This window comes from Fusarium venenatum, assembly GCF_020744135.1.
Source record: "Fusarium venenatum strain MPI-CAGE-CH-0201 chromosome Unknown EDB82scaffold_3, whole genome shotgun sequence".
Taxonomy (NCBI): domain Eukaryota; kingdom Fungi; phylum Ascomycota; class Sordariomycetes; order Hypocreales; family Nectriaceae; genus Fusarium; species Fusarium venenatum.
The window spans coordinates 2,279,184-2,295,556 of NW_027072131.1; the positions used below are offsets into that span (position 1 = coordinate 2,279,184).

The 16,373-nt window shown below is 48.2% G+C and overlaps 5 protein-coding genes across 5 annotated transcripts; 3 read left to right on the top strand and 2 right to left on the bottom strand.

Moving 5' to 3' along the window:
* Window positions 1-458: 458 nt before the first annotated feature.
* On the bottom strand, window positions 459-2,493 carry EDB82DRAFT_538257 (major facilitator superfamily domain-containing protein; the record flags this gene model as incomplete). Its single annotated transcript, XM_025726978.2, has 5 exons — window positions 459-1,022; window positions 1,074-1,714; window positions 1,770-2,105; window positions 2,159-2,259; window positions 2,314-2,493. 5 exons carry the CDS (start codon window positions 2,491-2,493, stop codon window positions 652-654), a joined length of 1,629 nt encoding a protein of 542 aa, XP_025581491.2. The 3' UTR covers window positions 459-651.
* A 2,765-nt stretch (window positions 2,494-5,258) lies between these two features.
* EDB82DRAFT_223503 (uncharacterized protein) lies at window positions 5,259-7,558 on the top strand. Its single transcript, XM_025726980.2, has one exon. The coding sequence runs from the start codon at window positions 5,408-5,410 to the stop codon at window positions 7,373-7,375; it is 1,968 nt and encodes a 655-aa protein (XP_025581493.1). The 5' UTR covers window positions 5,259-5,407; the 3' UTR covers window positions 7,376-7,558.
* A 503-nt stretch (window positions 7,559-8,061) lies between these two features.
* On the top strand, window positions 8,062-10,002 carry EDB82DRAFT_223476 (uncharacterized protein). Its single transcript, XM_025726981.2, has one exon. It carries the CDS (start codon window positions 8,343-8,345, stop codon window positions 9,753-9,755), a length of 1,413 nt encoding a protein of 470 aa, XP_025581494.1. The 5' UTR covers window positions 8,062-8,342; the 3' UTR covers window positions 9,756-10,002.
* Window positions 10,003-10,509: 507 nt separating this feature from the next.
* EDB82DRAFT_430537 (glucosamine-6-phosphate isomerases/6-phosphogluconolactonase-domain-containing protein) lies at window positions 10,510-11,292 on the bottom strand (the record flags this gene model as incomplete). The annotated part of the gene is made up of 1 exon (XM_025726982.1): window positions 10,510-11,292. The coding sequence occupies one exon, from the start codon at window positions 11,290-11,292 to the stop codon at window positions 10,510-10,512; it is 783 nt and encodes a 260-aa protein (XP_025581495.1).
* A 2,717-nt stretch (window positions 11,293-14,009) lies between these two features.
* EDB82DRAFT_223568 (uncharacterized protein) lies at window positions 14,010-16,362 on the top strand. The gene has a single exon (XM_025726983.2). It carries the CDS (start codon window positions 14,499-14,501, stop codon window positions 16,164-16,166), a length of 1,668 nt encoding a protein of 555 aa, XP_025581496.1. The 5' UTR covers window positions 14,010-14,498; the 3' UTR covers window positions 16,167-16,362.
* The last annotated feature ends 11 nt before the right edge of the window (window positions 16,363-16,373 follow it).

Below are 16,373 nucleotides of genomic sequence, written 5' to 3' on the forward strand. Positions count from 1 at the left end.
GCCACCTTGTAGGAAGTCCTTCTCGCAGCTTAGGTTCAGACCCTTTGAGTTATCAATTTATTGAAATTATCAGGTTTTGGGTATGACGTGAGAGTTTTCTTCCAAGTCAATACTGAACCAAACTTGCTCTTCATATAGTTGATTATTACAGGTCTTGATGTCAGTTGGTAGCACTTACGCGGCACGGGAGGATCCAGCTGTTAGCCGTCCGAATGATCCTCGTCATCAACTCTCGAAGTGCATTATGGTTAATAGTCGTCTAATGATTGAATAAGTCAGTTATGTAGTCGTTGATGTCAAAGTCTGTTTGTTGGTGATGTAGTTAAACAGGACGAAATGGAAGCTGTAGTGGAGATCGATCGACCCTGAATGCGGGGTTCAACGGGTGTGCCTTGCATTAGTGGCAGGAGCAAGCTACCCCACTTCTCTGAACTTCTGAACGTAGTTTCCATTATGACAAGTAATGATTCTACCCATGTGCACCTATTTAACTGCTATCAATTACTCACAGTCTATGGAGGGAAGCTTGATCTATAAGATGTCCATGAATATGCGGCCCATCCACCGAAGAAATGCAACCTAGTCGTCTCCTTATGGCTTGGCGAATTCCAATTGGAGTTGGTAGGCATAGACAAGTTCGAATCCGTCTCCCTATCGCTTGAGAGATCTCTCTTTCACCCAGAAACTAAAGATAAAGGCCAAGAAAAAGTGCATAGAAGATGAAGCAAGAGTCCAAATGGTAGCAATTTGGTAACTCCATCTCACTTGCTCGGCGATATTGGGCGGTAATTCCTTGATGTACTCCAGACTCTGACGAACCCTTTCTTCAATCTCACGAGCTTCGCCCTGATCGGGAACTCTCGCAATCAACTCTGTCCGAAGAACTTGCTGAAGAACGGCAGATCCAACACTGACACCTATGCTAGAGCCGAGAGCTTTGAAGAGGTAGGAAGTTGCCACGACAACAGCTGTATCTTCGACTGTGGCATTGGCAAGAAGACCAATAAGGGTCGTGATGAAGGCTAACTTCGTTAATTCACTCGAGAAACAATGAATGAACTTCCTTTACATACCACTACCAGTCCCCAAAGCCATGACGACGAGGGCAATGGATGTCCATAGAGTTGATCGGTGCCAGACGGACCAACATATGGGGGCGATCGAAACAAACGCAAAGGCATAGCTAGACAAATTTAGGAAGAAGAACTTTTCGGTTCGCTTGATGACCCAACCGCTCACAATCGAGGATGCGACAGCGGACATCATCACTGGGACAAGTAGTGAACCGCCCTGAGTAGCGTCTAGCCCCTGGACAGCCTGGAAGAAAAGAGGTATGTAGAATATTACTGAGGTCTGCCCAGCAACGGCAAAGAAGTTCACCAGATACGAAGCAAAAAGGGCGCGATCAAAAATGATATGCCCGGGGGCAAGCGGGTACGAAGCAACCTTTAGTTCGACCAATACGAACAGCCCTAAGAGCACGGGAGTCAAGGACAAGGCAATGAGGGTGATGAAGTGTGACCAGCCTCGATTTGACCCAGAATCCAGGCCAACAAGAAGTGATACCACGGCTACCACGAGGGTTAAAGCACCGAAGAAGTCAACTTCTCGAATCTTGGAGAGCCAGTGATCGTGCTCTACCGGTGGGAGGTCCAAGACGAAGTAAACGGCAACGAATGCAGCAAAACACAATGGCACTTGACCCAGAAACGACCTGCATACCTGTCAGTTCAAATCGAATGCCTGATAATGATACGCTTGGAACTCACCATCGCCAACCGATCGAGTCAGCCATGACTCCTCCAAGAGGTGCCCCTGTGGCAGTACCGGCGAAAAAAAGAAGACTGATCTTTCCTTGCCACATTCCACGCTCCTTCAATGGCACCAGGTCACTAAGTAGAATAGTCACCACAGAGTTCATGCCTCCTCCCCCAATGCCAGATAGAGCTCGCGCAGTGCAGAGCTGGGCCATTGACTGAGCCAGGCCGCAGCCAAGACAGCCAATGGCAAAGACGGTGTAGGCAAAGAGAAGACACGATTTGCGGCCAAAGATATCACTGAGCCTGCCATAGAGAGGCTGTCCGCTCGTGAGTGTCAGGAAATAGCTGGCAGGACGTCAGTCGATGTTCAAACTGGTACTTTATACTGATAGTCTCACGCTGTGGCCATCCAACTAGTATTGTTGAGAGCATGGAGTTCGTTACCGATCTTTGCGTATGTTGCGACGGTTATAAGCTGATCCGCAGCAGCCAGATAAACCTAGTAAGTCATGTAAGTATATCTTGGCTGTTTGCAAAAGCCCAGAATTCTTACACCAATGCCAACAGCTGCCAGAAGTAGATTCATTTTTCTGTCTGAGTACACTCGTGTTGGAATATCGTCTTCCACACGTTGGCCATTTTCAGTGTCTCTGATACTTGTTCTATCACCCCCATCATCTCTGAGAAGTGGTGAGGTTTCAGATGGACTTTCTGAATTTAATATGTTCGGCATTTTTACAATGTCAGCTTGTGGTGGGAATACAGGTCACAAAACGAGGAGTTCTGTCAGAGCAGTGCTATCGTGGGCTGAACATATGTTAAAGGGAAGAGATATAAAGATTAATCTAGAATAGACTTAAGTAAGATCACTGTCTATGATATAATTATCTATGTCACAATACTCAGACTATTTTCTTACCTTCTGTATCTGACAGTAAGAGTGAGATCTGAGCAGCCATTAGATGAATCTAACGAAGGACATCATGCCATAAGAGACTAGCTTGTCACCGATAAGAGTGAGTGTATCTAGTCAGGGAACAGAGGGGAAACAATGAGATTTGCAAGCTGTTCAGTTGACTGAGGTCCAATGCTGGGTCTGACAGGCATACCGGCTTAAGACTGGCCTCAAGATGAGGTTACCATATGCTCTGTGGAACAAAAGAAGACAAGGGTACTAGCCTGATTGTGTGACTTGCGCACTACTTCTGTAAGACAGAATCTGTTGGACTTGATTTGCGTGATGGGCTGCAAATACTATTCGTGTTTGTATCAAGAGGTGTACTACTGCAGGACAAATTATAGTAATCCAATAATTGGCATTTCCTGCTGTAACAATGATCAACTGAACCACGCATGAGAAACGTATGTCTGCCTTTCCGACGTAGAACATAATCTCAGGCTAAAGTTTGTTGTTTGTACAAGAGCCCGCTACGCAGTAAGAACTTAGATACAGTAAGACAACGCATTGACTACCTATTGCCCAATTTGCATGTTGGTTAACAATGTAACTTATGTTCTGCTCGCATCATCGCCTTGATAACACGAGGATGTTAATACGCAAACCTAACTAAAATGGAAACAAATACGAGAGTTCCAAAGCAATAAGTTGTACCTGAAAGATGATTGTTATGGCATTGATGTGAAACATGGAAAGGGTTGGTCAGTTTGAACTGCTAACAAGACTCAGATCGGAGACTAATCCGGGTCAAAAGTTGAATGTTTTCCGCTGACCAATACCGAAGGCGTCACAGAGGAGAGACAATAGCGCGTCATAATTGTATCCTTCTCAAATGCTTACTGTATATGTTGTCTTTTGGGCACTCTGGGCAGTGATTGCATTCGGATATTACAGGATTCTATAGAGGGTGGAGCGATGCTATCACTGCAGCTTGTAATTAGCTGTGGAGATGCTTGGATGCACGCTGGGGGGATCGATCGCCCCGAGCGTGCATAAGATGTGACGTGTTGAGTTGGCGGGCGATCAAGAGCAAGGGTCGATATAACATGTCCGCGGATACATGTGCAAATTTATCACTTCGGCATGCTCGGCTTGGTGATGGCAAGACGTGGCGCAGTAGTGTGAGTCTCTGAAGAAGATGTCCTTGTGCAGTGAAGAATGGGATATGAATAATTAGAGTCATATGTCATGAGAGGAGGGAGAAAGGTAAAAGACCCTTCTGTTTGGTTCAGATTGACATAGTCTACAGCTGCATCTAGCTATTACCTTGGTAGGCTGTGCAACTCGAGTACACTGTGAGACGAGATGAAAAAAGATGGGTCTACATGCATACTTATTACGAGTCGGCCACCCACGAGGAAGAGCTGCAGTTATCCGATGCTTGTGAGTTTATTGGTATCACGATTTGAGTTGTGGTACAAAGCACGAGTATAACCCGTATTTTCAGGAACAAGGACTAGATACCTTAGTAGGTACTTGAGTAGTTAATAACCATGTGGCCTCTTTTTGGCATTGAATTTTCAATGAATCATTATTAACTGCAAATTGAATGCCTTTTTACTCTTATTTTCCTTCTTTCAGCTGGACAAGTAAGTAATCAATTCTTAATCAATGCAGGGGTGGTGGGAAGTGACGTGGAATCAGCTACAGTGAATCAAGTTCCCCCGCTCAAAACTGGATGGAGATCCAATCTAATGGTCGTTTCACCCTACGCACCCTAGTCCTAGTCCTGGCCCTAGTCTCGCCCCATTAAAAAAGTCCCCTGCTTGCGGATTGCTATGAACCAGAACTTGACGAGCCACAATCAGAAATGTTGTTTGCCTCCTTCCCCTCTCCAAACGGTTCACTTTGAAGCGGCCAAAGAGCCTGCACAAGCCACGACCAAGCCTCTATTCGCCGTTCCCGCAGTATGAGCCAAGTATGTACTGCTTGCTTTTGCTTTCCTAAGAGAACGCCCGAATCCCAACGGCCTAGTCCAAACTTAAGACTACCCGGTTATGGCAGTTTCTCGATGAAACCCTACTTTTTAGTATATAGCTGGACTAAAAAGCCAAGTAAAGTAAACTGCCCGGGCAAGAAAACATTCAATGGGAGGTGGGAGAATACCAAGACGCAAGACCCAGCCCAAACCTGCCTAACACCAAGAGATGGATCGACTCGAGGCCTCCTTCCCTTGGTTAATTCTGTTTCGCCTTCCATCTCACATCACCTTTTTGTTCCTTCCTTGTTTCCTTTATTCCTCATTGAAGGACTTTTCCTTCTATTTTCTTCATCTACCTATTCTTTCTCTTATTCTCTTTCACGTCTTTCTCATTTCTCTCACTCCCTCACACACATTGATTACATCCCACTTAGATGGAAGTTCGTCCCACTTGATTCAATATCAATCTAAACTCACTGCTCCTGCTCCATCTATTCATTCTCTGCTGGTTTCACCTGCTTCTTGTCTCTCCCTTCCCCACTTGATTTCTACTTGGATGCTCCCTCGAGGGGCGCGTTTCCCGTGATCCCCTTCGATCCATATTATCTAAAGGATTCCAGGGCCCGGCATTTCATGCGTTTTAGTTACCCAGCCTTTTGCATTACTTTGCTGTCGCGTCCCCCGGTTGCACTTGTTTTAACTTGCTTCAAGTTAACGGCATTATCCCTCCCCGTCGTCCCAGGTTGACACGACAGATTTCGTCTCATCATGGCTACCATGTTGAACACAAACTCTCTGCAACCGCCTAAAACGGGCACCTCTCGCTGGTCTAAAGCTCTTCCGGATGTCCCAGGACCCAACGACCCAAGCTTTTATGACGATTATTATGAGGAAGCTTCCCCTCGTCTGCCACCAGCAAAAGAACTCCCTCCACCACCACCACCACCGCGCTCGACTAGCATAGGCAGTGCAAACGCAAAATCATTGCCACCATCACTGCCGCCGTTGCATCTGCTTTCAGTCAATCTCCCTCCATCTGGTCCGCCCAAAATGGCAATCCCACGTCGACCCATAGGCAAGCTATCAGCGAATCCACCAACACTACCTCAAAAGGAGTCCCAACTGCCATCTCCATTGCAAACACCTCCCTCACCTTCGGACTCACTGTCGAGTATCTTATCAGCTTACTCACGCTCCTCGGGCGAATCACTGGTCAGATCGCCAGACGAAACTAACAGTATTACTCTCCGAAGTGACGCAAACACATCTCCGAGCCACCAAGTTCCACCTGCCAACACCAAGACTGGCACGTTGGAAAGCGCCCCCACCCGGCAACACCATTTTCAGCAACAGCATCATCAACAATATGATGCACCCAAGTTGCCCGTCAAGCAATTTCAACCACTACCGCTTCCTTCTAAAGACATAAAGTATCATCTCCCCGCAAGTCCTGCTCCCATTCGGAAACCAGTCCCAGAGAAAAAGTCACCTGAACTGAACTCGCCGTCGTCTCAGCAGCAGCAGCCTCAACTTTGGCGTCGTCGATCTTCAAAGGCCGACCGGGGCATTGAGCTTCCCGACCTTACGCTTGTGTCTAGTCACGGATCAACCGCTGCGACACAACCTACTGTTGCACAGCCACCACCCGTTCAACAACAGCCTCCCTCAGTCTCCACAGCCCCGACCTGGCAGCCTGGGAGCACCAACCCAGCAGCTCCTGCTGGCCAGGACGTTCGACAGACGCCAGCTGCTGAGCAGGTGCTTGAGAGCCCAACCATGGGTAGCAGCAGCTCCAAACTCAACCGTCTCAAGGACAGGCTCCAGTTTCACCGAAGAGGGAAGTCGTCCACAGACACTACCAAGTCTCTAACTCAGCGACCTGGGGCACACCGCCCTCCTACTCCTGAATATCAGAAGGAAGATATCAAGACACCCATTGTGGATTCGATTGTTTCACCTCTATCACCCGCTTCATCCCCAGAGCCTGTTGTGCAGGTGTCGCCAGAGCTTCCTGATGATATCCCCCAAATATCTCCCCAGCACCAAAACCAGGAACCTTTGAGAAATACAGGCAGCATTACACGAAAAGCTATTCCAGCTCCCAAGCTTTCAAGTTCCGAGCAGGATAAACCCTTATCTGAATCATGGAATTTGAAGAATGAATCTCCGTCGGTAGGATCACTGCCTTCTTCGCTCACGGATTCGAAGGGCAGTAGAGGACCATCCAGTAGTGATACTGCGGTCCACCAGGTTCAACCTCTCGTAGAAGTACCTTCTAGGTTCCCGCCACGAGATTCATCCGCTCGATCGAATGCTTTGCCCCGACAATTATCAGCTGAACACGACCCACGGCTGGTTTCATCGGATTCTCAAGGGCCTCTTTACAGAGGTAGATATGGTACCCTGTACCCAGAAATGAAGGTCATGCAAGAGTACGACCCGCAAGTCGCATACTTCCCCAAACTGTCCGAAACCCCCATTGCAGAGGGCACCATTTTCAAAGCACCACCTCTTAAGAAGTCACACTTCTCTTGTTATCATGGACATAAGACGATGAACCGCCGGACCAACAGATATTACCCATTAACATGTCAGACTTGCGACAGGTCAGATGTTGAAGATCGATGGACTTGCACTTTCTGTCATTTACGAATATGCGAACCCTGTGTGAAAAAGCTTCACAACAACAGCAATGACCTCCGCTGTATGGTTAACAGCCTGCAGCTTACGGCATAATTCTACTTACACCAACACTACCACCACCAATTTGTTTTTATTAGACTCATTAGTCATCTACGACTTTTTACAGCCGTGATATTCGCACTTATCGTTATTGTGCCTTTTTCTTTTGTTGCGTATAGAGGATTATCGCTGGATTGCTTTGTTTGATACATTGCATGTATTGCGAAAGTTGTGGAAGGAATTGCTGGGAATATATACGCCGCACGATATTATTTGTCGCGGCTCGGATGATATCACGCTTGCTATCAGCAGCACACCTGTCAGAACTGATGGGAAAAGAAGAAATGAAGGGGACATAATATCTAAATGTTGCTAGTCTGATCTTACGATATCAAAGACAGAGATAGGCTCATGTTTACTACTATGATACCGCAATCTGAAGGATACGGATAATACGGTGATGCCCTAGATGGGATCGCCTTAGGTACCCATGAATACTGAGAAGAACTCTTGATAAAAAAAAAACCAACACCAATCTGCAGTAAGTGAAATTATCGATGTTTAGACTGGGACGTGATCCAGTGCAATTCTTGAAGGGATAGAGGGGGGCTTCCATGAGTGAGTTACACCAGATGTCATGAGACTTGATTTTTGCAGACCTCTTACATAATGTTGAAATCAATTGATCTGTCGTGGTTCTAGTCAAACAATTGCGTTCCTCAGGTGGTTCCATGACTTACCTAGGCCAAACATTCGTCTCAGAGCTCCCTTTGCGAGTTTGCGTCTCAGCTCAGCTAGTCAGGTTCCGAGTCCGCGTTACAGGATCGAGGATCCGCTGCAGGCCCAGCTCCACTCGTACCTTACTTGCCGTACTTAGCCCTGGCCGTGCTCCGGCTAACGGAACCCGCCGTAGCTTACCTACCCGTAGCCCAAGCGACCCTTAACTCCTTCATCACAATAAACATTCACTAAAACATCCCATTCCCATTCCATCTCGAGACAGATTGCGAAGGGGGTCAACATGTCCACATTGCAACGCGCGAAATCCATCCGGAAACCTGCCCCTTCCTCTTCCACCACTGCAAAGACAACAAGAACCACCGCTGCTGCTACAAATTCCCCAGATGCAGATCACACACCGAGTCGTCTCCCCATCAAGCCTTTGACCAGAAGCGCAACGACTTCAAGCACTACAACAAGGTCATTGAGGAATGGTGCATCTGGTCTTTCAAGGGCAACTTCTGTCAAACAGCCTACTAAACCAGCAACATCGGAACCTGCGAAGAGAGAAACTAGGTATCCTCCTTCAACGACAACTACAAGAACTCGACCAGCGGTGAGGCCGACCTCGGCAGATGGACCAACTCAAGCTACCAGGAAAGCTCCAGCCCCTTCACACACGCGTGCTAAGAGCACCGCGACCGGATTGAAGAATGCACCTGCATTAAGACCGGCTTCATCGACCTCGTCGGCTAGTAGTACCACAACTACGAGCACTACTACCACCACTGCTACTAAGTCGACTCGCACCCTACGCTCTTCGACAACGCCCAAGGTAGAAAAGTCCTCGGGCGCTGCGCCTCGCCTTCGACCAGCCTTCTCGACCCTCCAACAGCACTATTCACCTGCCAAGTCTTCCGCGCCGAAACCCCTGACCTCAACGTTCCTCGCACCACCATCCCCGTCAAAGCTTCCTGCCAATGTCGCCGCATCTGCCGAGACAAGCAGGCTACAAACCGAACTCTTACAACTGCATCTCCTGCATCGGGATGCACCCGCTGTGGATGCTGCGTGGAGAGCTAGTGCCGAGCGCAAGCTAGGAGAACAATTCTCGAACCTTGCTGCTGAGAGCAAACAAGTTGACGATCATGAGAAGGCGGAGGTCGAGAAGGAGAATATCCTAGCGCTTCGCAAATGGGCTGTTGGTGGTGGTCTGGAAGAGCGTATCCAGGTACTGGACTCGGTCATGAGTGGCCTCTGGGCGCTGGAGGAACCCGGTGGTCGCTATGCCAGGGCCGTAAGACGCTTTGAGCGATGGGTTGAAGGGATGTGTGAGATCGAAGAGGCACGGCGCGAGGGTGGTGCTTTGCTGCAAGAGAGCGACGTGCTTTTCATTGGCGAACTTGATTCTGCGTGGAAAGATGAATGCGCCGGTTTGGTCCGACGATTGGATACGCTGAATCGACAGCTCAGTCAACTGGGGGATTTTCCCGCAGAGAATCAAGAGGAGGATGATACCAAGGAACGATCGAGCTTGCAACGCATGGTGGAAGGGTCACGAGAACTCGTCCATGGCATGTTGACGGAACTGAATGTCATGGAGGATATTGAGCGCGATGCCCTTGCGCGTGAAGATGACTGGATCGAGAGGATGAACCGAGATGAGGACGTGGATGATACCCCAAGAGCTGGAGCAGTTTGGAGAGTTGTGTAGGACGGGCAACATGTTGGGCATGTTTCGCGCGCACTTCCTGAAATATCAGATTAACCAACGTGACATGTAGCATAGACATGAGCGGCATCACAGCAGGCGATTCACTTTCTTCATGTAACGAATAGATTGACTTTCTCCCCCTTCCTTATCAACTCAGGACAGAGCCGTCATATGAGTCCATTATTGCCCTACAGTGAAGCCATGCCGAGTAGAACGTGCTCCTCTATCTATCATTTGTTGTTCGCATAAATCGACGGGATATCAATTAAAAATAAATATTTCGCATTCAAACTTCAAGTCTTTGGGCTCTGATTTCTAGCTTGCAAGAAATCTGCTGATGTTTATTTGTTTTTCTTTTCTGTTTTTGTGTTGTGGTTTGTGTTGTCATGCCTTGGAAGGTCTCCGACCTTAAAACGAACGCCCTCTAGATGGTTTCCACGCAAAAGTCAAGGGTTGTCGTGAAGAAATAGCAAAGTCATAAATAGTAGAAACGAATGGCATCCAGGTACCAAACAGCATATTCGTCAATGCCCTGGTTTTGGAGGAATCAGGCATGGCCATTGATTTTTCAGTTTCGTAGGACCAAGGAAATAATGGAATGGATAGCTTCTCGTCCAGCTACCCCGCGATTTTCGTATGATACTAGACCCCACCTGATTGAGAGAGAATTTGACGTGGTTTTGCATGGTATATCAGGCTACGGCGCAAAAACTAGGTAGAGATGCTTGGTATTATAGCTAGCTTGGAAATGGTATCATAGGAAGGCCCTTCGAGGGAAGCTGACACCCTCGACAGCGGGCTCATCAACGAACCAGCTGCAGCGCTCGCCTGTGCCCTCGTTGACAAGGGTACAGGGCAGGCCACCTTCGGTGTCAAAAATCTGCTTCATGATATCCTTCTTGCCGCCTCCAGTGGCGACAAACGCAACGCGGACAGCGTGGTTAACCACGGGAAGGGTAAGAGTAATGCGCTTTGGAGGAGGCTTAGGGGAATCCTCGATAGGAGCGACCCAGGCGTTGACCTCACGGAGCAGCTCGTGCCCAGGGAAGAGAGAGCAGGTATGTCCATCGGGTCCGCACCCGAGGAGGAGGAGGTCGAAGATGGGAAGACGAACAGAGTCGCGACTAGCGAAGCTAGAAACAAGGGTCTGCTCGTACTGGTCGGCAAGTTCCTGAGTGTCGTTCAGGTACTCGGTGTTGATGGGATGGACGGTAGGCTTCTGACCCTCGGGGATCCTGTCCAAAAGCTCCTTCTTCAGAAGAGCATAGTTGGAGTCTTCGTGGTCGAGAGGCACGGCACGCTCGTCAGCGAAAAATATTTCCCAGCGTGCGAAATCGACGACATCGTTGGAGCCGGAAGAGGGGGCCAAGAGGGCCTGGGCGAGCGTCTTGGGCAGCGAACCACCAGAGACAGCAACCTTGAAAGCACCGTGTCGGGCAATACCAGCAGCTTGGCTCTGAATAACGTACGATCGCAATGCCGGGGCAAGAGCATTCACGTCGCGGAAAGCGAAGAGGTTGGGTTGTGTTTTGCCCATCGTGACGTTGTGATATGAGCTTTTGAAGCTTGTGGTGAGTTATGAGAGAGGTAAGAGAAAAAAAATGGCAAGACGAGAAAAAAGGCAGATGTCAGAAAGGCTGATGAGTGTTTTTTTTCCTGGAGCTATGATTGATCCTTGAACCTGGTGGGAAAAGAGACAAGTACAAGCCAAGGGTATGGAATTGGCAATGGGAGCAGAGAGATTGTAAAGACGTGGTTTGGCCGTTCGTGGAATAATTTGATAAGTCGTGTAGAATGGAAGCTCAGAGGAGGCGGGGTTCCATGGAAACCCGCTCGACGGGTTTTCTGGTTTCTGGTAAGTAGTAATTGGGTACCTACCAACTTCGTCATAACAGTGGATTAAATTCGGTAATCGTCTTTCTAGGACGCTTTGAAGATGGGGAAGTACATACTAACTGACGAGTAGGACCAGCAACTGTGGGCGGAAGGTACGGGGCGGGGGATATGGGATGGGAAGGACAAGGACAGACGGACGGAATGGAATGAACCACGATAGCTTCCTGAGGTAGGTACCTCAAAACGACAATGACAATGACATCTGGTAGGAAGGTACCTATCACAGAAGTATCGGGAGCAAATGGGGATGATTGAATACGGCAATAGCCTAAAACCCTGTCTCAATTACCTGCCGTTGATTGTGCAGATAATGAGCTCCAAACGGTGACGTGCTAGATGGTACAGTAGTCTGTCTGCTATTTTGACTTTCTGGCTCTAGTCTATCTAAGTTTTGTTTGGTTAATTTTCTCTGATCATGTTTCAAGATAATGCAATGCAAGCCAGGACGACCTGCCTGGGCCACTGCACATGTTTAACTGCGTGCTAATGACAAAAGGCTTATCGGGGTGCCGTTTATTCCAGGCCAGTTACCGGTTGACAGGTTGGAGGTTGTCCGTTGGTCTAAGTAAGCATACAGTACCGACCTACAGTAGATAGCACGTGGCAATTCTTCAAGCATAATTTGATTAAGAGGTTTTGGTAAGGATAAACTTTGGAACGCTAACACCTCAGATCTTTACGCATACATACATACTCAGGTAGGTAGGTTATCAGATCGGGCTACAGTAGACTGCCATTGAACATTATCTGCCCAACCGTGGTCGAAGAGGCACGGAGACCAATCCAGTGCAGTGTAACATTATCATCATCGTCGCATAGTGACACAGCACAGTGATCAAAGTCAAAACACCCGACATTACTACACTACTGTGAACCTGCGGCTCTTAGTACCTATGCATAACTGCTAGTCATATTGTATTCTAGCACGTTCAATACCTCGGTGACGAATATAAAGATTCAGTGTACTTATGCTACCGTCTGTGTAGACAGACTGAATAGTAATGGATCAAGTACTATTTGCAATGCCCTTGTTGAGAGCAAACATTCAATACATGATAGTGGAGGTGAAGGTACTCTTCAGCACGAGAACCGAAGAAAAACATGACAAGAACTATCAACCGACAAGCATGTGTCTGCCCGTCTTGTTTAGCTTGGCAAAAAGCTTTACTCGGAGCTGTGGCTATGACGTAGTTGCAGTATCGAGAGGTACCGTCAATTTAGTAGGCGTTTAAGCGCGCCGCTAGTGATCTCGTCGAAGCCTGTCAAGCTCATGCCAAGCAGTGCAGAGCTATATATAAAAATAAAAAAATTTAAAAAAAAAAAGAAGAAAAAAACAATCCAGACTTTTGCTGTAGACGTTGGAGAAGGATGGAAACTCATTGATTATCGTTGTAGCCCAACATGATCTAATGTTGTACTCGTATGCATCAGCTGTGCCTCGAACCAGCAGTTCAATCCTTGGTCTGTTAGTCAATGGATGGATCCATGTCTTTGCTTTCTGCCCCTCCATTAGTAGATACCCTGAAATCTTTGACCCCTCCCGTCCTTCATCGGACAGTCAAGGTACTGACTGGACGAGTCTGGAAGTCTCCAACGTTTTTGATAGTTCTCGTTCGCCAGAGGATCCATACGTCTAGCATGTCTATCTTGTCACCTTTGACATTTTACTAGAGAGGGGTAAACGCACTTCAACATCTTGCAAGAGACGGTGAGCAAAGCCACAGAATTTGCCAAGTCAGGACCCGAGCTGTGATGGTTTCCATCACCTGATATTGAGATCAAGACTGAAACTGGTTCTCCCCTGGAAGTGCAACAGGTTACCCAATGTTGAGTTCGATTGAGAAAGACAGAGACTGATTCTATCATCATCTCTGACTTTCTTAATCGATACCTTGATTGGTTGCTTCCCCTAGACCATCACTAAACAAATTCCTACTACCTACCGGGCTGGTAGCACGATGCCGTGCCGAAATACTACTGTGATTTGGGCTACATACTCCGTAATAGCTGCCTACTAAATGAGACGACAATGGTTATCGACATGGCAGAAAAGGGCACCTATAATCAGAATTCCTTGTCAATATGTCAAATCGTCCTCTCTCTGCCTTTGTGTGCAAAATTCGGCAGATGTATTTGGCACTTTGGATTTATGGCTTGAATGAAGTTTTAGTTCCCACTTGTGGGACGTCGTATTTCTTTTTTCCCCCTTCCCTGTCTTTGCAAATCGTACTGTAAAAAGGATGGACCCTGACGATCAAATCATCAATTCAGGCTTCATTTGACCACACACACGCTTGGCTTTGGCATCCGGTACCCGGAACCTTTTCTCCGTCATCCTGTCACCACCAGCCAACGGCGGGCAGAGGCCAACACGATATTTATTTGGTGATTGGCCTTGCCAAGCCTGTTTTTATTACTCTTCCTCTTATCCTGGGGCCAATTACATCCCCAAAAACCTTGTTTTTTCTTCGGCAATAATATCAGGATTTCAGGGTCTTTACGGCAATCCCTGGCTGCCAGGGAATAAACCCCTTCGTTGCACAACAGGCCTAACACTAATATCAAGCCTCTATCTTGTCTTGGAAGAACAGCCGTGTCCCCGAATTCTTGTTCTATTCGATTGTCGTCATTTCTAGGCCTCTCTATCTCTCTGCCACACTCCTTCCTCCATTATCTAATACAACTGCCTTCTTTGCCGATTTCTGCCGGCCCCAAATTGTGATTTATAGGGTCCGCAGCCGGGTCTTGGCCTAAATCCATTAGTTCAACTTTTCCTTTCACTCCTCTACTCATCTTCCTTCCTCAACTTATCATTGTGCAGTTCGCGAGCGAACACAATTTCCCAACATGGACCCGGCAGCTCGGAACGAAAAGCTTTTGGATAGGCGATCGCAGCTTACAGAGGGGCTTTCCAGCCTGCCTTATGACCTGATACTCTATCTCGACAGGGCAACTGTCCACTCAGATCTAGGATATCCGGACCTCGCAGCTGGTGATGCATACCGCGCACTCACCCTTGCAGATGAGGTCCTCAACGAGGGGTTCGAGTACCATGAGCAGGCTTTTGAGTCTCTGCAGATGCATACCGCAGTCCCACTTCCAGACGTTCTAGCCCACGGCAACTTGCCACAGGATGATATTCAGGCCACTGAAGCTGACTCCGAGATAGAGGACGAAGCGGTTAAACGTTTAGCCATTCTGGCTCAAGTTCGTGCATATCAGATTATTTCACTTGGCCTTTTGCTTTGCGGTTCACTACAAAGTGCTGCCAGTTTTTGTCAGCGGGGTCTCCGACTATCACCATCGAATCAAGAACTGCTCGACACGAAGAGCAACATTGTCACTGTCGCCCGTCGAAGACTCCGCCGCGATGACATTGACATTGACTACCCCAACCTCCCCGATCAAGGCCTTGTCCGCCGTGAGGTCTACCCCTGGAATGACCATGAGCCTGATCGTTTTGCCCCGGAATCGCTGGCCGAACTAAATGAGCACCTGAGCGGCATGGCCCCCAAGTGTGCAGTCGAAGTCGCTACTCTGCCTGTACTATTAGAGGGAGCCAGCAGCACCGACGATTACGAAATCATTCCAACATGTAAACAGCTCGGCGTTTTCGCCAAGGAGGATATAGCTCCTGGTGAAGCTGTACTCAAGGAATACTCGCTCCTTACCGCCAACAACCGACTGAAGGACTCTATCTGCGACGCCTGCAGTTCTGATCTACCACCTTTAGGCAGTGAGAACGAACCTGTCAGCTGTCCTGAATGCTACGATACCGTCTTCTGCACACAGTACTGTTTCGACCAGGCCATGGAGCGATACCACCCTGCTGTTTGCGAAAAGGACGTCGATGCTATTGCCAAGGACCCCGATGCATTCGAAGCAGACCACACACTTTACCTTTTGCTCCTTTCTAGAGTCCTAGCGATCGCAGCTCACGAGGAGGTTAACCCCCTAGATGTCCGAGAGGTCAAGTACATCTGGGGTGACTTTGTCCCGACTCGAACCAACGACATCAACGTCTCACCAAATGCTGGCCCACCACCCGAATGGACACTTCCTTTCTCTTTCAAATACAATATCGAGACGCCACTCCACGTTCTTGAGAAGATGGATATCGATATCTACCAAAATCTCCACGAGTACGATCTCTGGGTGATGAATACGCTATACGCCAAATTCCGCGGTACCGCTTCTGCTCGCAAAAATCCCAGAGATGGTCGACCCGATGTCGCCGCTGTGCACCCTTACTGGTGTCTCGCAAACCACGACTGTGATCCCAACGTCACCTGGGAATGGGGCGGCCGCATGGTCCTCGAAGCCAGAAAGGAGCGCGTGATTGGTGGTGGTCCAGGAGGTATCAAGAAGGGCGAAGAAATTCTCAACCACTACTGCGACGTCAACCTACCCGTGCAACAACGAAGGGAATGGGCAAAGGGCAGCTTGGGGGGATGGTGTATGTGCAAGCGATGTCGCGACGAGGCAGCAGCTTTAGGAGAGGAGAAACAGGCTTGAGTGCTTATGATGATGATGATGACGATTGGCTTTACACAAGCAAGGAGCGGGTGGTGTTGTCCCTTTTAGGGTTGGATTTAGATAAAATGGGTGAATTTTCCATACCGATTTCTCGACATATTTATGTTGATCATGTAACAAGGATGGGGATGAAGGGTGTCATTTGATATTATATACCGAAGCTATGTATAAGCGAGGCTTCAGCAC